At 39.9% G+C, this 22,496-nt stretch overlaps 1 protein-coding gene across 2 annotated transcripts in view; it reads right to left on the reverse strand.

Annotated features, from left to right (window-relative positions):
* Positions 1–22,496, reverse strand: part of ARHGAP18 (Rho GTPase activating protein 18) — a 92,265-nt gene that overhangs the window by 59,605 nt on the left and 10,164 nt on the right. Inside the window, exon 1 of one of the 2 annotated variants that reach the window (XM_069851856.1) lies at positions 7,248–7,351. The exons of the other annotated variant lie outside the window; for it this stretch is intronic. Within the exon in view, the coding sequence (XP_069707957.1) occupies positions 7,248–7,315 (68 nt within the window). The 5' untranslated portion in view covers positions 7,316–7,351. Of the gene's footprint in view, positions 1–7,247; positions 7,352–22,496 lie in introns of those variants that run through there. 2 annotated transcript variants of the gene reach the window in all.

Genomic DNA, 22,496 nt, shown 5'->3' on the forward strand with positions numbered 1-22,496 from the left:
ATAAGTAGCCTTTTAAAACCTTAGAGTTCTCAGTTCCAGTTATGAAACAAAAGTAAAATATTGGCAATAGATAATAACGCTTTTTAATTGAGTGCCACTATCAGCAGGCTGAAAATGCCATTTGTCTTATTTGAAAAAAAAGTTCAACAATTCTGCTCTTCAGAGCAAAAGAACTTAGAGAAACAATTTTTTTTGATACTACACTTGGAGCAAACATTGGAGTTCAGATTTACACAGCTCCTCTGGCACTTTGCTCATTGGAAGTTCACCCCAATTTTGCACAAAGCCTACATGCTCATAACAGTACATCTAGTAATGTGTTACATTATGCTCTGTACACCCTCAAGAAAAAAGGGGAAAGTCCTTAATTAAAATGTTCAAAAGGCCTTTATGCTTCACATCCCTTATAGCTAGACAAGCATGACATCTCATTCTCTGTATGTCATTAAAAGAAAAAAGAAAGCCTATATTCTGAGGGCCCTGGTATTACTTCTTTCTGCTATGTAGTTCCACTGATTCAGCACAGTTATTCTCATTTAATATCTATTTAAAGGCCTGATCTGCGGCAGAACTGAATAGGCTGTTTTCACTGATAGCAAAAGGTGTTAAATCAAATCTACATCCATGATGCTGAATAATCTGGGTCACACAGTGAACAGGGCTTGTTGAAATAATGTTGTTTTATCATACTGACAGATGCTAAATGGATATCCAAGCGCAAGAAACAGTGACTACGTCTATGTCAGGCAACAAGGACTACACTGAAAAATAAAAGCTTGAGTAGACCTAGGGCTCAGAAAGGACATGCAACTCAACACGAGTTCCACCAGGATGCTTAGAAAAACAAGACAACATGACTGCATTATACACAACTGGCCGTGGTGGTAATTAGGAGCAAGGCAGCGATTTTACCTGTGTAGGTAACACTCATGAGACTGACACTGAAGTACTGCATGTAATTCAGACTGGGAGGTGAAGGAGAAGCAAAGCAGCAGGGCAAGCATAAAGAAGGATGCTGAAAATACTGAAGTGTTACAAAATGAGTTTTGAGACTGAAGAAACAAAGAGACTCGAAGAGAATTACTTGCTTTGTCTAACAAGATAAAATAGAGCAGCAACTTGGCAACAGGTAGCAGGCACTCGAGAGCTTTTGAATTAATTGGAAAGACACAGCAAGAACCAAAGGCAGGAGCAAGATAAATTCAAAGAACAAATAAGGTGCAAACTGGAGGAAGTGGAAACCTCATGAAGCAGGAATCTGGACTCAAGGAAGCAGGAAATGTCAGGATACATCTTGCTGTCAGTAAATCAAGTTACTGGGATTAATACACTGGTAACTAAGGAACACATTACGGGTCTACAGTATACTACATATTTATACGTGCATGAAGTACAAAAGACACAAAAGCAATTCTAAATAAAGCAACTAATGTATTGTTGCCTGTCAGTTCTACTTGAACATGTTGGTAGACATTTAACAATAAACGCTGTTCAAATTAGCAGGCAAAGCCAAGGCAGGAAAGATTTTTCTACTGAATTTAGATTGACTGTGTTCATGCAGAGCCTGTAAACTCAGCTGATGAAAAGATTGCTATGATTTTGAAAAGTAAGCTATAATGTGATAGATCTTTGAACACATGGAAGGTACTGAACCATCCATACTGGCATCGCAAAAGACGTTACAGGGGTTAGGAACAACTAATACTGTAATGATATGGAGAACCCAAAAATCTGTGCTGTACTAGCAGACTGCAAGTTAAATTGCGAAAGGCTGCACCAATGTAAGTCCATTGTAAGTAATCATAGAATCATAGAATAGTTTGGGTTGGAAGGGATCTTAAAGATAATCTAGTTCCAACCCCCCTGCCATGGGCAGGGGCGCCTCCCACCAGACCAGGCTGCTCAAGGTCCCATCCAGCCTGACCTTGAACACCTCCAGGGATGGGGCAGCCACAGCTTCCCTGGGCAACCTGTGCCAGTGCCTCACCACTCCCATAGTGAAGAAATTCTTCCTAACGTCTAGCCTTAATCTGTCCCTCTCCAGTTTACACCCATTCGCCCTTGTCCTATCACCACAAGCCTTTATGAATAGTCCTTCCCCAGCTTTCTTGTAGGCCCCTTTCAGGTACTGGAAGGTCACTATAAGATCTCCTCGGAGCCTTCTCTCCTCCAGGTTGAACAACCCCAACTCTCTCAGCCTGTCCTCATATGGGAGGTGCTCCCTTGTGAGTTCATGTTTATACATTGAGCATTACATGTATCTCTCACTGTGCTTTAGTCCTTCATACTGGATTTCACTGTATTTCACTGGTGGGTAAAGAAAGAATGGGGATGGAAACTTTGTAAAAAGGCATGAATTCATGGTTACTACTAGATTTCTACTCAGCTTAAGATGGAAACAATTAGGTCTTCAGATTAAAATGAGCAAATGTTTGATTAATGAATGAGGCACGTTATTCTGGAAAGCAAAGAATAAACTCCTCCTGTATATGTGATTTGTAATGTCTATTATGGTCAACATTTGAAAAAAATGATATATTCTGCGCAATTCATAGCAAAAGTCTTAGCCATTTTTTCCAAGCTCAAAGGACTATTGTCATCTGGTTTCTTTCTCAGGGAGAACAAGCAGTGAGTGACTGATTTAGACTGCAGCTGTCTGTAGAGAACACCAAGTATTTTATGGTCCTCACTTGTCAACCATCCTCACAGTGAACACTAACGCTACCACTACTAAGTTAGTAAAGCCCACATTTACAAAGTCATACACAAATAAATATTTTGTTTTATGCAGACTTACACAGTAATCCACAAAAAAAAGGTCACTTCTTTACAACGAAATCCAACTGAGACCCTTTGGTTTCACTGCCACGCAACATCAGCTGGCTTCTCACAAAGTCATGCGGATTTAGTAATGAAGTGGGACAGTAGTGAGCCTTGGGAACCACAGGCCCTGGCTGACAGGTGTCACTCTAAAGAGGAGACATGAGGCAGCGGCAATATTCTCTTTTACAGTAACTAAGGGTAACAGCACTCTTTCCAGAAATGGTCTGGCCTTCAGCTTCATCTCAGGGAAACACAACTCATTGTTTTCATTTTGCAAGATTTAAATCAGGTAAATAAGGGAAGGTGCACATAACTGTATGGCCTCTGAGGTATAAGAGCCGTATCCTAGGCTCTATGAAATGTTGGGAGCCCTTCTTAATGAGTCATTAGCAATATGTAGATTTACAGGTCCTTCGGGAGCATATAATGCCAAACAGGCACTGGCTTGCAAAGCTTCGAAACTGAAATTGGTCTTCCAATGTAAGTTAGAGAAGTGCACATGAAGTGGCAGCAAAAGTGCACATGGTGGCTGCTGATAAGCAAGCACAATGACTCACTGGAAACAGATGTAAGGAGGCTGTGACTCTCAGGACAATCTGGTGCAGCACAGGAGACAATACGGAACAGCAGTCTCTCAGATAAGACAAAGGTATGGAGAGGGAAGAAAAGTCATTCTCCAGTGGCCACTATGTTTAAAATCATTAATCTGTTACTCAGTCTGCATTTTAGGCTTGGTTCTTGAAAATGCTCTGTAGCAGAAATTTATGCATTCAGTTGCAGTTTCATTATATTCTATTTCCCATCCATGGAATACTCCAGACTCCTAATCACATTTTAAAAATATTTTTACATATGTGTATGTAAACACATACATACATATATACATATGCATATTCACTCACTCTACAGGACAGAAATACTCCTATAGAGGATCCTCTGGATGGCATTTGATTGCCTGAGGGTAAGCCTACACAGCCATACGAGAAGACTTGTTATCTGAAACGCCTGCATGTGGCTGGCAAATAGGACACAAGACCTGCTGTCCTTCTTTTCCACAGTATATCGGGTAAATTTCCCCAGGAAGGAACCTAAATGCCACTGAAGTCTGTGCTTAAGGGTGTGGATTTGAAGTCATGTGCATGAGGGTGACACACCTACAAGCAGCCATTGAAGCAGGATCTTAGACTGCAAGCTACTTGATTCATTCACACTTTCCGGAGTCCATTTAACAACAAATGGTTCCATGGGAAAAACAAGAAGAAATTATTTAAAAGCTTGTGCACGAACATCACAAAGAAAAGGAGATGAGACCAAAATCCACATAGGAAGATAGCCAATAAAGCATTAGCGGACCCACTAGGGTTAAAATTGGAAAGCGAGAAAACTGACGCATTATGAAAACCAGAGCTATTATAATTGGATTTGATACTTGGTAATCTGCCTTTGTGATTTCTCTGAGGAAGTTCTAGAATTAATAGTTAGGTATACCACAGAAATCACCCACAATTCATATCTACAATATAAGAAGATATTTCTTTAACCGTTACTTCAAAGTAGAACATAAAATAAACACCCCTGTGGCAGCTCTGAGGCTATTTTGTGAATCACCAGTGTCAAGGCAATATTGCTACATTGTCAAACTGAAAGTAATCACACTGATCACACTGAGTTTTAGTTTTAGCCTAATAAACTAACGGTAAGGTACGCCTTTCCTAAAGAAAATACTTCACAGGCTCATTGTACCTTTAAAGGGCCAAAAAAGAAGGGGAAAGCAGCTCAACAATCTATTAGATCAATAAAATTATTTCATCTTATGAAACAAGATTTCTCAGTTAGGAAAAAAATTGATTAAGGAGTATAGGCTTCCTAATATTCAGATCCCTGTTAAAAAACTACAGAATTTTCAAATTAGCAGAGAGGTGCTAGCCTAGGTAATAGAAGATGTTCTTTTTTTTTCTTTTATTAAAAAAGTTAAAATAAGTTCCAATTCTTCACCAGTAATAAAATGTAAAATTTGGACTGCAGAGCTGATGCATTTACACACTGTGCAGAGCATAAAGGAAGAACATATTTCCACAAAATGTTTCAGAATTATATGGGTTTGGGCGTTCATTCTATTATTACCACACAGCTTTGCACATCTTGGGAATGTTGATAAAGAAGGAAGGTAGTTAGAAAAATGGAAAAACATCCTACAGAACTGTTACATTGTTTCAGAAAAGTTTTGGTCGATTGGTTCATTGTTTTTAAAAGATCAAAAAATAACAACTGATGATTCCCCTCCCTCCCTGCCTCCTGAAAACAATAATCCTGACCTCTCACTTCAGCAGTGGGAAGACACTGGGGATCTAGGGTAGAAGAGAGAAGATGAATAAGGACTACAGATTTGAGATCCTGGTAAATGAAAACGGGAGAGACAGAACTAAGGTCCAAATTTAGAGTAGCACAGCAGAAAGGCAGAGAGGTCTCCTTCAGGTTCTTAAGTTTAATAAACTAAATGGCAAACATGCAAGGCTTGAAAAGTTGTAACACTGCCAGCTGTGGAACTCAAACAAACTGTGGGAATATCCTGTTCCACACAGCTTTATGGTACACATTTATTTGCTATAATTAAGGAAATTACACTGCTTTTCACATTAATTTCCCCACACACTCCCTCGATCCCACATTAGAACAATTTATGAAGGTTCACCATTACTTGCACGGCAATGCCTCAGTTTAACCAGGATGCTGTTCCCAGAAGCAGCTGCAGAGAACCTGATGAGGTCACTGCTCCTAACGGAGCGGCACTGGCAGAGGAGACAAGTTTCTAGGACACGGAGGGGCCCCTGGGACTGTCCTCCTGTGTCTGGGGCCTCTGGGAGCCAAGAGGTACTGCAGCCTAGAGACGTGTATGCAGGCAAACATGCATTAAAAGGGGCAACTGATCTCAACAGTGTACAGATACAGTGTACAGATACACAGATCTTTATTCAGACGTTATCCCAAGGAGTAAGGAAACTGTTTTTATCTTCTCCCTCCTCCATGAGAAGTTTGCAGAGAGGCATGAGCAGTAAAAACACCACAAACAACAACAGCAAAGGTGGTGAGTTTTGTCATTTTTTTTGCAAAGATGCACCTAGCTTGCATTCAGTAGTAAACAACTAGATCTGCAGTGCCCTTCTACATGCAGTTAAGATGACATCAGAACTTAAAGCGGCATTGATAAATAACATTAGTTATGGAGAAGGAAGTACCTCAATAAAAAAAGAGGCATGGCTTTGTGGTTCAAACAGAGGATAGACTGTATTTCTCAGTTCAGTTCTTGCCTTTGCCGTGGAGTCTTGCTATGACATATCATCACACATCAGTTCCCTTTTGTTCAGGGCAACACGCTGTACTTCCTCTTATCTTCTTTTAATCAGACTATATCTGTGATGAGACACGCTTTTCTGACGGGCACATGCAAACAGCGTGCCAGTTTCAATACCTTCCCAGTTTCAACTGGCTTCTCAGCATAAATAAAAGTCCCATCTTTATCAATGGGAGCTTTGTTGGGAGTTTCAGCGAGGAAGAGGCAAGGCTGAATGAGCCATAAAGACAAAACCCTCCATGCAGCAGCCTCTCCGGTCATTGCTATGGAAAACCCCTCAGTGTTTCTGTCTGTCTTAAACACCTGCTGGGAGGCACACGGAGGTCCTAAGCCTTCATATAAGTGAAGTTGGCTTCTCTGACTATTATCAGCTACTCCTTTTAAGCAAATTCACAAATTCTTTAAAAAGTTTCATAGAATCATAGAATAACCAGGTTGGAAGAGACCCACCGGATCATCGAGTCCAACCATTCCTATCAAACACTAAACCATGCCCCTCAGCACCTCGTCCACCTGTGCCTTAAACACCTCCAGGGAAGGTGACTCAACCACCTCCCTGGGCAGCCTCTGCCAGTGCCCAATGACCCTTTCTGTGAAGATTTTTTATCTTACCCTTGCCCGCACCTTCCTTCTGTTTATCGCGGCAAGAATAATAACAATAATAAACGCAAAGCACAACGCAGTGAAGCGCAAAGAGGTCATATGAAAATCTACGCCGTGCATCCCACAAGGAGCACGATCCCAAAGTCTCTGGGCTCCAGCTCCCACCAGCCACCCTACAAACGCTCCAAGCGCCGCATCCCACCAGCGCTCCGAGCCCAGAGACGCACCGACCAGAGGGTTAAACCCCGTTGGGGCGGCCCGGGGTCTCGTTTCCAGCTACAAACCCCTTCTCCCTCGGCTCCCAGGAGCCCGGCGACAGCGCCGGGGCTTTCCAGGACGGGCAGCGGTGGAGAAGGGAGGGAGAAAGGAAAAACCGCTTAGGGGGCATTTCCCCTCCTCCCTCCCCCCGGCTAAACGCTAGCCCAGAGGGGGTAAGGAAACACCTTCTCGCTGCGCAGCCGGCACTCACCCTCCGGGGCCGCCGCTGGGGTGGTAGGCGGTGAGCACCACGGCGCGGGACCCGGGCCGCCAGCTCATGGCGCGCGCATCCCTCGGCGGGGACCGCGCGGCCGCACCGCGTCCCGCCCGCCGGGCTGGGCCGGGCCGGGCCGGGCTGGGCCGGGCGATGCGGGCCGGGCGCCTCCCCCCGGCTCCCCGGCGCCTCCTGCGGGACCCCGCGCGCCGCGTAGCGGGGATGACCCGGCGGGGCTTGCTCGGGGCGGAATCCGGGGCCGGCGCTCCCCTGGGAGAGCGCGGGGCTGCGAGCGCAGCTGAGAAGAATAAAGGACGCGTTGGGTGTTCAGCGCTTGCTTTGCGCCTTGGCCGCTTCAGTGAATCACAACGTTACTCTGTGCTTGGTTTAACTTTCACAGAATCACAGAATAACCAGGTTGGAAGAGACCCACCGGATCATCGAGTCCAACCGTTCCTATCAAACACTAAACCATATCCCTCAGCAAACTTTGCGTGCTAAAAAAAAAAAAAAAAGTGGGTTTTATTTTTTTTTTTTAAATTGCAAGAGAGTTGGGGTTGTTCAGCTTGGAGAAGGCTCCGAGGAGACCTTTCAGCAGCCTTCCAGTACCCGAACGGGCTACAGGAAAGCTGGGGAGGGACTGTTCACAAAGACATGGAGCAATAGGGCTAAGGGGGGATGTGTTTAAACTGGAGAGGGGCAGATTTAGACTAGAGAAAATGAGGAATTTCTTCACAATGAAAGTGATGAGACACTGGCACAGGTTGCCTAGGGAAGTTGTGGCTGCCCCATCCCTGGAGGTGTTCAAGGCCAAGTTGGATGGGGCCTTGGGCAGCCCATGGCAGGGGGTTGGAACTAGATGATCTTTAAGATCCCTTCCAACCAAAACTATTCTATGATTCTACTGTTATAAAAATCACTGCAGGTGATAACATTGGGCAAAGACACAAGGTGGCTGAGCTGCCTTAGAGCTGCCGTGCCTTAAACCAGCTGCTATTAGCTCCAAGGTTGCACACTACCAACCAGCAACTGCAGGAGAAGCGCAGTGTTGGGTTGGCCTTTACAGTAGGGCCAGCCTCCTCTGCACATGGTTCACAGACTCTGATGAGGAGGGACTCAGTGCCTTGGTATTTTGAACTGGTTGGCAGGTTCCGTAACACAACACTCAAACCTGTTTATGTTGGGGGTTTTTCCCATGGCAACTATACCATAACCTGTGAAGGTGTACACACTAGTTAGGTTTGTAATCTCTGTCTGTGTTCACAGAAGCGTATGATTTGTCTGAATTATAACCGCTTTGTGCCTTAAGCGAATGGATCAGTTTCAATGTGATTGTAACTTGCAAAGCATTTCCTTCTTCCTTTTAAACAAACAAAAAATCATGCAACTTCTTTGCTTGCAGTTAAGCATCTGAAAAGTTCAGTACCAGGCTATATGAACTATTCTAGAGCACACAGATATTGAGTTCTGAACTTTTATTTGTTTAAACCATCGTACACCTAAATCAGAAATCTGCATGCAGTCATGGATGGACCACACATTTTTCTGTGCTGCTATTCTCCAGCACAGAGCTGCCAACCAGGGGCAGCACAGAAATCTGGACCTATGGTCACTGTGAAGTTGCTCCAAGAAGAGAAGAAAACAGGAAGAACTTCCTGTCATGTTTAAGCACGATCAGTTTTTCCTTCAGAATCCTTGCTGCTTACAGCTGGTGACTCTATGGAGTTCATGGGTAATATCCACACACAACAACTTTGTCATTGACTTAAGTAGATAATTTAATCCAGTAGATTTCTTCTTTAAAGGGTGGCCTTCTACAGAATGTCAAACAGGAAGTCCCCAATTTCTTTAAGAAGGGCAGTGTCACCATGAACCTTTGCCAAGAGTCTCAACATTACAAGCACAGGAAAACTTGGCCAATATTCAACAGACCAACTATTACAGAGGTGCCCTTTCACTTCTCACAGCACTGAAGGTCACCTGCTGCCTTAGTTTTAAGTTGATCTGAAGAATTTACTGTAGAGTTGAGTTTTAATAAAATCTGCCTCTTCCATGGCTTCCGTAAGACGCTTTAACTCTGGGCAGCTGGCCAAGGTGTTATGGCTAAAAATTTTTTGTATTGTTTGTTTTTAATCAAAACTTTTATATTAAATGAAAGAAATAGTAAAGGTAGCTATTAGTACCAACAGATAAGCTTTGCATATAAATTAGAAAAAAAGAACAAGTCTATTTTGAACTAAGTGGATTTTTTTATAAGACTTACAGTACATAGAAAAGAGGTTGGTGCTGCCCCTCCTCCCCAGATGTTCCCTGTCTCCAAAGCAAATGGGTAAAAGAGAAGGCACAGCTACAGTTCTCCTTCAGCAAATAAGCATGCCCTTACCTTGCTAAGAACATGGCTTAGTAGCATGGCTACCACAGCTTAACTAGCAGTATGCCCCAAGAGCAATACATTGGGATAAATTATCTGCATGTGCCTACTCACAGGCACATGCACAAAAACAAGGACAAGAAACCACTGCAAAACTTGGAAATGTGAAAAGATCCCTGTAATCTCCCTGAAAAGGTAAAGCACTCTCTCTACATCTCAGGCTATGTCCAAAAGGCAAAAATTGTCCTAACTTCTCACATAAACACACAAACAACTTATCTGTTATAACAGATCACTTTAGAAGTATGTCAGCATGAGATCAGAAAACATCCTATTACTGTATGCCACTACAGCTATCTGCTGGTGCCTTTGGCTCTTTCCTTAAATGCACATGGTTAATTGTCAAACAGCCTATGCAGAATGCAAAATTATTTTGTGAAGGGCCCATCCTCTTCCTTTTAAACTAAATATGTAAATACCAGGGTTCTTAGGATATGATCATTTCTAAAACTTCAGCTCCCTTAGTTATAACACTTCCTTTAAAGAATAGTTACAAAATAATAGAAAGAAAAGTAAACATATTTAAAGCATTCCATATTTAATAAGTGCTTTCCAAAGCCCTTTGCCCAAACTAAATATATATTAGGTGCTATAAGAATAAAAATATAAGCTGCGTTTTCTTTGATAAGCATCTTAAAACACATCATAATTAAGACACACCATAACATGCTGTAAAAAGAAGAATGCAGAAACAAGATGTTGCCAATGCAAGGTCATCAGGGACTGCTCAAAGAAAATTTTACTGCTTTGGGAGAGGGGTGTGTGGGAAGTTAAGACTGGCAAGACCCAGAATGGGATTTTGCCAGGCAACAGGAGACTAAGAAAGCTTTTGTGAACATATCACAAGTAGGATGGACAAAAGAGCTAGAAAGAAATAAGTTCTATTAATAAATGAAAAGAGTGATCAAATTCCTGATAAAAGCACTAGAAATACTGATTTCCTTCTTAAATCTGTCTTTAACATGAGGCACTTCAAACATGAAAGGGGATTTAGGACCTTAACTCTAGGAACGCTTTTTTCTTTACTATGTGTGACAACTTGATAGGATCAAACTGTCCTGTTACAACAGCAAAACATCAGCACAGTTTTCTTTGATGAAATTATGCCCAATTTACAGTGGAGCCAAACAATTTTGACTTACAAATGTATTATTGCTGTAAACTGACATGAATATTACTGCTCTCCTTCACCAGTCTATCTTCTGTCTAAACCAACTTATTGTCAGTAATTACTGAGTTTACAGTTCGTGTTCTTAGCAAGGTAAGGGCATGCTTATTTGGAAAGTAAGGTTGTCCATTATCAACTAGATAAGAATGCACCATTTGAGGCATATAGCTGTATGTGATAAAAGGAGATAACATTGAGAAAGGAGATTACAAATCAGTCCATCCTGCTACAGAATTCAAGCCTCCTTCAAAGAGTTTAAATATTTAGATTAAGATGTCATTCAGTGCCTTTACACTTAATGTAGTCAGCTACCAGAGCCAAGGAGATCACCCAGGACTCTCGTGCTTAGTGCTTTCTTTCAAAGCAATTGCTAAAAGAAAAAAGCTTCCCATCAGTACCATCCTTCATCGCTGCATTACAGGGTTTGAATATGCATGCATTCAACATATGCTTTTGACTCTTCACTGCACAGTGATATTTTTCCTTTTCAAAGTTTTGCAAAATAAAAAAAAAATCACACTAATTTTAATCTTTTGTATAAATATATATATTTTGTATAGGTCATTTTTCACATTTCATGTTCTTAGTGGTGTGTCAATTATCAGTAGATCATCCAATCCACTGAGAAGCACTGGCCTACAAATTCAAATTTACAAGCTGACTTCAATGGCAGGAGATGGATTTATTCCTGCTGTGGTCCAGAGGTTCCTCTGGAACCAATGCAGTGCTGCAGTGGAAGTGCAACTGTTCTTCAGGACTTTTAAAGTATATTTTTAATGCAGGAGACTTTAATTTTTTCCCTAGCATTATCTACTATAAAATTTGTTTAAACTGGACAGAAAATGTCTAATTAGCTCACTCATCAAATTCACATTCAAATAAAATGGAAGTACTTCCATTGCCCAAATTGTGTTTCCAGGGTTCCAGCTCATAGCCAGAAAGGCATGAAAAGGAAAGTAATTTGTCTATTGTAAGATGAAATCTAACCCTTATTAAGCTTCACATTTCATGTATTGCCGCACTCCACTATCTAAAGAACCTCATATGTGAACAGTGTCCTACAACTGTTAATAAACAATGCTAGAAGTAATATAAAAAATAATATTATAGGTTACATACTCAGAGTATGATTTCTGCTACTTAACTCTTTATGTCTACACCCATGCAAGTGGTTTTATGCTCCACTGAGATGCTGTAAAAGAAAATTTTAAAGGGTAAAATCGTCTGCCCTGTGTTAGATATCCACCTTAGGACATACAGATGAATCACACTCTGAAATTGTCTATTTATTTCCACTGACTTGCAAGGTGGACTAAATAAGTAGGTCACATGCAGATGTCCACATCCATCAGATAAGCTCCACCTTTAATGCTTTCATCTTGCCCTTCAAAATATAGAAGACATAACGTTCAGCTACAATGCGTACCATATGACATACACAATGTGGAGTAGTCAGTACTCTGAAATGCACAGTACTGGTATGTAGGAGGTGTTTCAGATCAGCTTATATTTCCCTGAATATCAAAGACGGGGACGAAGTCACACGTGTACAAAGAAACCAGATTTGTATACAGAAAGCTATACCATGTTTGCTAGTCAGCACATTATAAACATTTATTATGGTCTGATCCTGCAAGCTAATACGTATCCTATATTCAAATATTCATAGGACTTTTTATGGAAGAAAAATATCTGATACTATCAGGAGGCAGCTGAATGTGTGTGGGGAATTTAGCAAGCAAGACCTAAAATCAGACCAGAAGCAATTGCACCCTCCCAGCGTTCTGAAAGTTCTCATCTTCTTCCTCAGTGCCCTCCACATACACATTTTACAGATTTGTTTCCCATAGCAAGAAAATAAGAAAAGGGAAGGACACTTCTCAAGTTCCTCTCTTTTCTAACAAGTCGCTCTAAAACGTATCTGGTGCTCTCTGGTGGCTGCTTCGGTAATTCTTAATTCAATGACTTCGCAAAATGTGAAACTGTAACTAAGGATGCTGGATTTTAAATTATCCATATGAAGACTAATGAGCATGTGAATTTATTTAAGTTTATCAAGTTTGATTTTTCTTGAATGCATCCCCCAGAGAAATTAAGATCCTGCCCTTCACAGCCCATCTGCTTACATTACATAAATCACAGTTGGGCTGAATGGTTGAGGTTCTCATCCGCTTTATGTTTTTGTCCATGGTCACAGAGCTGTTGAATTTTACCCAGAGATATATCAGCTTCAGTGGTAATAATCTATCCACACTAATTTGTAGTGTGACCTTGCGCAAATCCTCATATCGATTCTTGCTTCCTTTTCCCTATCCATATAACAGGGCTAAATATCTGGCTATTTACAAGGACTATTCACCATATGTGTATTAAAATTGACAGGTACCAAAAAAAATGCAGCACATTACATCCTTTTATACCCTGATATTTACTTTCTCTTGCTGCGTGATTTAATAAGGATAAAATGGCATGGATTTCTGTATCCACAAGCACAGAGAACGGATGATAAATCTAGCACACTTTGCAGTATCGCCACATGAGGGACAGAATTTCTGGGGGAAATTTAGTAATACAACTGGTATTTCATGCCACTTTTGGGAAGTGGGAAGTCAACATGAATGTTGGGGACTAAGAGATTTTCACTGGCAACACTGAATGCCCCCTTTCTCTTGAGCTAGTTTTGATACAATTTTGGTTTTATAAACCATGACTTCACATATGCCACTAATTATAAAAAGACAGTGTACTTTCAGAATATAATGTCCTCGTTCCTTCTTACTTCTCCCAGGGTGTCACCTAGATACAGTGCACACTGAATGCATCCACTTCCTAGGTAGGTACACTCTACTAGCGTATGAAAATGATAAAAGAAAAACTCTGGAGCATGGTGTCCCGTGTTCCTGTTCAATCCTGTTTTACATTTATAAAATGCAGCTGTACAACCCTTCAAAGAGGTTTTCTGGGTTAAAGCTTTTTGTTTTCTTCCATCCTCCTGACCATCCTTGTTCACTCTTTCTGCAGCTGTTCCAATTTGAATTGATCTTTTCTGAGCATTAGGGTCCTGAATTCTGTAGAGCAACTGAGACCTTGTACAACATGACAAATACTCTCCTGACTGTACCATAAACACAGTATTGTGGAAAACATCAGCTTTTCTCATGGCTGCTTCTCACATCAGTACTTACAGTTCTACTATGACTGACTTGAACATATGCATATGATACAGTTTGAGCAGATATACCGGTCAGTTTGCAGATCGAAGAACGCATAGGACGCTCTACCTGAAATTTTTATGAGGGATAAGTACAGAGTGCTAGGGGGTATTCACTTTGTTCTTGTGAGAGTGCTGTTATATGAATGCCAGAAATCCTGGATTTGTCTCTTCTCTTCAACACTGCAATCAACCTCAAAACCTCTGGAGAGGAAGGAACAGAGAAGATTCCTGTAACCAACAATTCCACCTCTCTTCTCTTTTAAGTCAGGAAGTAGACCCTTATATCCAGCATTTTGGGTGTAACTGAATGGATTAGCTGATCCGCCAAAGTTTCATCAACTGAGATGGAGATGGTGCTAGCAAGCGTGCAGAACATACTTGAAAATAAACGTATGATTAGCTGCTTTAAAAGGCAGGCCGTATCTATCACTCACTCACGTTCACAGTCTGTGTTAGCTATTCCCTCCGTGCTTTAGGTAGGTTTGACTAGGGGCTGGGATAGTTTTTTTCAGTCTACATCTAGCTAGGAAGTTGAAACCATGCTTTCTCCTGCACGTGTTCACTATGTCAGTCACACTGATAACTCTTCGTAATCCTTCTGATTTTGCTGTTGTCTGCAGATTTGATTCCAGCTGAATTTGCAGTGCAGAAATGTCTGGTGAAGTAAACATACAGCACCCACAAAGGAGAAGAGTTTCTTCTGACTTTAGTGAATTATAAAAGCTAATGAAAACTGTGACAACAATCATAAACTGAGCAAACCAGGGCTATCCAGAAATGTCGCTATGACCGGAGAAGAAATGCTTCAGAACAAAGAAAGGAACAATTCCATGAGTCATGGGCTGCAAGAAAGAAAACCACTTCTCTGTACAGGCCTTCAGACTGAAGATTACCCAGTAAAACTTCAAGTTAACACAAAGCAGAATATTCTTAGTTCCTTCTTATTGACAAAAATATTCATTTTGTAGCAATTCTCTTTCATCCCAAACCAATCTTATTAAAATGTTTCCTTCTCTCACATTTTATGCAATGCAATAGAATTCAGCTACCCTTAATATGGAATAGGTCAGGTTGTCAGTATTATTTTTGCTATTTTGAATTGAAAAAAAATCTTCTGAATTCAATATGAATTTAAAAACTGGTTTATATCAACTCAGAGCTACATTTTCTAGAAATTTGATTAAAATCCAAAAGAAGGACACCATTCTTTAACTACATCTGAAATCCTGACTATAGTTTGAGAAATATCATATTAACAGGAAAACACATCTTGAAACTGTGTCTGTGATTATCAGAAGCAAATCAGAAAGGAGGAACAGAACTCTCCACATTCTTGCTTGTCTTACCTTTTTCATCAGCTTACCAGGCTTCATTCTGTTATGCCTGCACTCTGTAAAAATTCATGCATTAATACAACCATTATTTTCCTAAATCTTTTGTTGCATAAATTAGCTTTGACAGCAACACTTAGCACTTTTCATTTTGAATTAAATTTGTCTAGTGTATGACAGTTGGGATTGGAAGCTATTTTCCAGTAGCATTATTGTAACAAAGATTAGCCCAATTCTGAACAAAGAAATTCACAAACATAAAGTGTTGGAAAAAAATGGATTATTTTTTTCTGATAGCACTTCTCATGCTTTTTATTTGCTCTTCATAGCTATAGTAACCTTCATGTAACTCTCATGAATAACAACTACTAGGAAAATTAATGTGAATAGTTGTTTTGGAAAATTGGTACAAGAAATAAATATTTGAGGTGTTGTTTCTTTGGGATTGAAAGCAGCTAGTGAAAAAGATGAAAAAAACACCAGTCATACAGGAAGAATAATAAAGTACTATTATAAATGTATTTTAGTACTACATATCTAGCAGTAACTATAAAGTTCATGAGTATTTCTAGACTGATGCATAGCCACACCATTAGTCACAAGTAATTTTAAAGAAATCATCAAATTTTTAGCCTCTAGGGCTTCAGTCCTCTAAGGGTACATCTGTGACAGCCACAGGTGACTAAACTTAACAAAAACCCAACTAATTTGCTCATCTCTGCAAAGAAATTGTGATAGACAGATTGGAGAGCAAAGTTCAGCAAGAGCCACAGAAATACAAGGCAAGAATACACTACCAGTCCTGTGTATTTTGGAAGCAATCACTGGTGTTACAGAAGGCTAAACTTGAAAGTATGCCTACATCATGATATCATCTGTGTAGTTTCTGCTGGAAAAACATAACGTTTACAGTTCATTTGGAAGATCTTAATAAAAAAAAGATATTTATGTTATAGCCATCAGATTTGCTTTGATTTAATATAGTAACTTACTATTTAATAAGTCATGCTATGTACAATGCAGTTCACCATATGTTCAGGAAAAAAAAAGAGAAGCTGAAGTATCTTTTAAATAATCCTGTATACGGGGAAAACCAATGTAAATGTATGTAAATGTATACATACATGTAACATAAATACTATGAGACATCTATAACCAAGTGTCCTGAAATTTCAATCTGTGAAATTGAATTATAGCTTCACTGGGAGGAATCAATACAGTCACAAACAAAATCTGAACAAGAGTGTAGAACAAAAAGAGGCTGGGGAAGCGGGGCAGTTTGCAGAGTAGGACCCACACGTGCACCCAGCAAGAGGGAAGGGCACCCAGGGAATGGCTCTGAGCCATATGGCTGCCACAAGGAAGTGGGGATCTGAGTGAGTGGTCACAATGTGTGGCTGCATCAGGGTTTGGTCTTTGGAAAGGAGCCATCTGCAGCCCTTGGCTAGTGCTCTCAAATCCAGGGATGGTTACATCTTGGCACTTGAAAATCAATAGAAATGTTACTATTAACTTGCATGAGTGAAAGCATACATTTTCCTCAGGGACAGAAAGCAATTCCCAGGATTGGGGAACACAACCTCTTATACATTTTTCATGTATTTTTACTAAATAATAATCACATTGCCAGAAGGCACTACAATCCGGTCACTGTTTCCATCTCAGAATTCATACAAGTCTATCTGTCTCTTTTCATTGGATAAATTATCTAAAATATGAAGGAATTATCACCTTCACTTTTCTATCCTGCCTTGACCATAAAAGAAAGCACTGTATTACTTCATATTTTGTGAACTTGTGTGTATGAGTGACAGAGGCAAAGAGCTGAGGACCACATTTTGTGTTAATGGAAGGTAACATTTTTTGAAGGGGGATACTGTTTCCAGCCAGAGTATCATCTCTCTATCAGTAATTATACATTTTAACAATTCCTGTGTAGTAAGCAGGCTGCAAAAACTATTTTGTTTTTACCTCTTTTTCCAAACTAAATTTTTACTGTCTTTAAAACTGAACTATAAAAAGCAAGCACTTTCAGTAACTTGAATATTTCACAAATAGTCACCGAAGAGACTCATCTTGTATGTAAGTGTGCATGACAACAAAATTTGGTAGGAAATATTACAGAGAAGGTACTTCTGATACCATCAGCTCTGTTGCTCTTGAGGGAATTTAGTACCTATTTAATTTATCTTTGTTTTGGAATATGTTACAGAAGTACGCATGGGGATAATCACCTGTAGAAGCTTTCATCTCCTTGCCACCTGCAGGCTGATGCACAAAAGTTTCAGCTCCATCCTGCTCCAGAAGAGTCTGCAATTTTCCCAGAATTGTAACAGTGAAATTAACAAATATCATAAAATTACCTTTCTGTTAGCTAAGCAGGTTAGGGGTAATCAAGTAGTACTCATATGAAAATTATATTGTTTGTATTTTGCTTCCCTCTGTGCTATTCGCATATAATCTGGATTTAAAAGGACAAACTGCAAGGCGATGGACAAATCAGAGGCATGTCTAAACCAGGCCACACAGACCACAAACAAACAAGCAAACCTCAAATATTGACCAAATGTTTTTTCTCCCATATGGCCTGTGCATAACATATAACATCCACCACTTGTTTCCAGATTTTTTTTAATTCCTTAATTGATATTACCATAGGCTGTCTAAGGTTCTGTTCTTAGGAGGGACAGATCTGACAAGTATCAATAAATACATAAAAGGCAAATAGATAAATTATAGTGGAGATGCCCAGACTGTAGGACAAGATTTCTATAGCTGGGATCATCAGTGCTTATGAATAAGATAGCCCTACTTCATCAAAAGCTGAAAAAGCAATGGAAATGGGATTATAAATGACAAGACAGTAGACTACAGGAGCTTTTTTGGCAGCCAGAGCATGTGAAGCAACATGTTAACCCCACCAGAGTCAGAAACTGAGCCTTTACTGATTTTCCGGGCACTAAAGTTTCAGTCCCAAGTTCCTGTCATGTGAACTGAACACCAGCTGCAACACTTGAACACATTTACTCTTTTCAGGTATTACTTATAGTTTTACCAAAGAATCAGCAGAGACTACTGGTGTTTCTGGGGCTCCTGGCAACGAATAAACTGTTAAGGGGAAAAAGATGCATGCCTGACAAAATTGTTCTTTTTTCTTTTCTTAGCCTATTAGTTTCTTCCCTTCAGTTGCTTTGGGGCATCCAAAAAAATTAAGACAAAATTTCTATAAAGATTATTGTTGTCATAATAAGAGCAGATGCTCATAAGAGCAGATTTCAAGCTGCAAATTTTTCTTTTTCCTAGCCCCAGCTTATGTGTTTGTGGAAGCATCAGGTTCTACATCATTATCTATGGAAAGTGCACTTCATTACAGTAATGACAGGAAGATATTTTCACAAGGAATCAGCACAATGTATAATGTGCACTGTAATGTATGCAGAAATATACATTACAATATATAACCATAATAGTTTTAAATGTCTTAACTGCTGCCTAAAGTACTCATTACTTGGGCAAAACTGGCAAGTTGTTTTTCCCCATGAAGCAAATTCATTGTTTTTTTAGCTGCCAACAAGCTGTGAAATGTTAATAACTCTAGGATGTTGTCACATCCCACCACAACTAATGCCAGCCTTCAAGGGCTTCAAGTATCCTGCTTCAGTCAATGGAATTCCCTACTTGTAACTACTCTATTCAAAATATCATAACAATTTTAGTCAACCTAATTTCTCATTCTTTTGACTGCAGGTAAGAACTTTAATGAAAAGTAAGGCTACTATTTTAAAATGAAGCATCATCACAGTTGCTTTGCAAGGTCACAAATTTCAAAGTATAAAGACTCAGTATGAGTATAGTTTTTTTGTTTTGTATTATTCACATTTAGGGAGAGAAAGGAGAGAAGTGTTGCAACAGATGATTATGTGCTATTCTTAAATCATAGGCATACAGCAAAACACACAAGAATACTTGGAATATACTACCAATTGCATTTTCTGCATTATACCTGTGTATGTCAATAAGTCTTTTGAGCTCCTAAAGCACTTGGCAAACTCTTTTGACATAGCATACTCATACTGAAGTAAACAATGCACACTAATAATAAAACAAGTATTGGCCAAAACTGTACAGTCAGATCAGGTTTTCTGTTAAGATGCTGATTCCTCCCAACATCCAAACAAAATATAATGGAAGCTGGTTTTATGTTCAAACAATACTCATTCTAAACTATATTAAATGCCATTTCTAAGTCAGGGCTCAGTTGGGTATACCTTGCTCATACAAGTAATCCTAGTGATTTTACTGCCAGCTACTAAAATTATAAGATCAGTTAAAAACAAAAAAAAAAAAAACTAAACAGGGCACAGAAGGTGGTCTGCAGGTAAAGACTGGGCCCTAAATTAGTAAGATACAAACACTGATGGGGAAAAAAAAAGAGTTATATTAATGGATCAGTGGACCATTCACTGCCTCTTCCAGTACCAGAACTGAGGGGCATTAACCATAACTGGAATGAAAACACTGATTCAAAACAAACAGAAACTGGTTAGATTTCACATACTGTGTCGTTATGCAGTGGAATTGCTTGCCACAGGATGCTGGAGAACCTAAAAGCTTACACAGGTTCTTGGCAAGTCTGGATATGTTCATAGAAAAGAAATTCATGAACTATTACTAAATACATAGAAAGAACATCTGGCTCAGGAACTGCCTGGCAGCATATGGCTGCAAGCTGAGGAAGGCATCGGAAATGTTGGCCCTGCTTTGAAAATCTGGTGTGGGTGTCTGCTAAGATACCAGGTAGATGGACTTCTGGTCCAGTCCAGTCCAGTCCAGTTCCTTTTACGTTCATATAGGCCATAATTAAAAATAAGTCTGGTTCCTTGCAACAATGAAAGTAATGTGAATCTGCACAAATGACAAAAAATAAAAATTATGATTCAGTACAAATCAGGATAGTAACAAAACACCTTTATTATACTGCATTATTTTTTAAAATAGCAATTTTTTAAAAAGTAACACACCCTCTTAACTTTATGATTTAATAGCTTGAACTTCCTGAGGATACAATTTTCTGTTTAGACTTAAAAGCATCACCATTCAAGGAAATCAGAATCACGTTTCACATGGCGTGGTCACAAATGACTCCCAGGAACTCAGTTTTTGTCACCATCTAGCCTGGAGAGTCCAGAGGTCACCAGAGTTAAGACCCTGGGTCTCCCCATAACATTTATGGGTTCCGTACCCACTGGGCTAAAGGAAGACAAAACAATGCCAAATAACTGGTCCAAAAAGGAACTTACTTGTACAGGCATTCTTAGGGATAAGATTGGTATTGGCTTGCTAAATCTATGTTAATGGAAAAGAAAGAAAGAGAGAAAAGGGAGAGAGAGAGCGCGCAAAGTGCAAGGACACAAACTGGGCTCCAGTCGTTGTCTTCTCCCAGGATGGCGGGTGCGCTGCTGCAAAAGGCCCCTTTTCCAGAGTGTTATTTATAGGGTTTGGTGGGCCTGCACAGTGCTTCTTCTAGGAAAGTTCTGCAACTGAGTTTGGGGGGCCTCTGGGATCTGAGGTGGGTCCAAGGTATCATACTGCTCCTGCTCTCCCTACCAGCAGGACTACAGCATGACCCCTCTGGGCAGCAAGTGCAGCTGGGTTGCTTGGTAGAGTCAGATAAGGCTGAAGGACACTATCTCTGCTGCAGTCAAAAACAAGTAGTTTAAGGCAGGAAAACAAGTGGTTTAAGGCAGTCAAAAAGAATCAGTCTCTTACAGCTCTAAACCTGGATCTTGTGATGCACAGGCTGGCCTGGTCACACTTCACAGAAATGAAGCAATTCTTCTATTCTAACCCCTGTAGTTGAAACATAATAAGCATAGAATAACAGTGACACTGTACTTATCTGCAGAACACAGGCCCTTTTCTAAATCACAAGCCAAGTTTTCAGCTCATAGCGGATGTGTTATCATTCAGTGTTATCTTAATTCAGTGAATTACATATTAGCAAAATAAACATGTATTTAAATTTTAGTCAGGTGAAACTGTTGTGTTTATGCCCTGATTGGAAATGTAAACATCAAACACTTTTCTGTTCTGAGAAAGAGAAAAACATCCTCTGCATCACTTCAAAAGTCTTAGTGATATTTTGAGTTAAAGAATTACAACTGTCAAACACATTTTGCTAAAGCAAAAAGTACAAAACTTAAGAATAACTCTGGATTGAAGACTTCCTAAAAGATCTGTTCTCACTATAAAAACTCAGAATATAGTATCAGCTCTTATGTCCTTCTAAAAAACACATTCACATGCATCTTCAGAATTCATAATCCAGTTCATACCGATGCATACACAGATTGTCCTACTGATCATTTGATTTTGGTGTTATGTTTGGGGCAGTAGGACTAAAACCAAAGAAAGCCTTTCAAATTAATTAGATTTCCCTCAAACTCAACCAAGGTAGGCAGTGCAAATAACCACCTCCCTTGACAATACCCACAAGAACTTTGTTTAAACATGATATTAAATACAGTTTATAGAGCAGGTTCTTAATATAAGCAGAGTATTCCATATTTTGTTTCCTCCATTTCATCCCTCCCTAAACATTTGATCACTATTCATGCATTCTGCACTGTTGTAAAAATAAAGACAACATTTAATTCTAACTATTAGGGCTTTTTAATATTTTAATTTGGTCCAACTATGCATATTTGCATACAGCGGCTCATTACTAGGCTAACACAAAAAAGCACTGCAGAATCCAGTGATTTGCTAAGCTAACAATCCCAGCATTTATCTTAGTTAACTCAAAAGTATGCCCAAAGATCCTGTGGACTGCAAATTTGTGCCTGCACAAACTCCAGAGCATGATTCTAGAAGTGAATTAGAAGTTCAGTCTCTGCCTGGTAGGTCGATAGTACCAGCCTCTGAAATCATCATCTTCCAACATGAAGCAAGGAATTCTGTTTCTCATAGCGCACATCTGCTAGGAAGAGTAGACAGCAAAGTTTGTGTTTTGCAAAACAGGGAGCAGCTTTGTTTTCATGACTCCCAACAGTTACTGGGCTGGTATAGGTGGATTTTGGGAGACCCTGGCCATGAGCTCATT

Source organism: Phaenicophaeus curvirostris, chromosome 2 (assembly GCF_032191515.1).
Source record: "Phaenicophaeus curvirostris isolate KB17595 chromosome 2, BPBGC_Pcur_1.0, whole genome shotgun sequence".
NCBI lineage: Eukaryota > Metazoa > Chordata > Aves > Cuculiformes > Cuculidae > Phaenicophaeus > Phaenicophaeus curvirostris.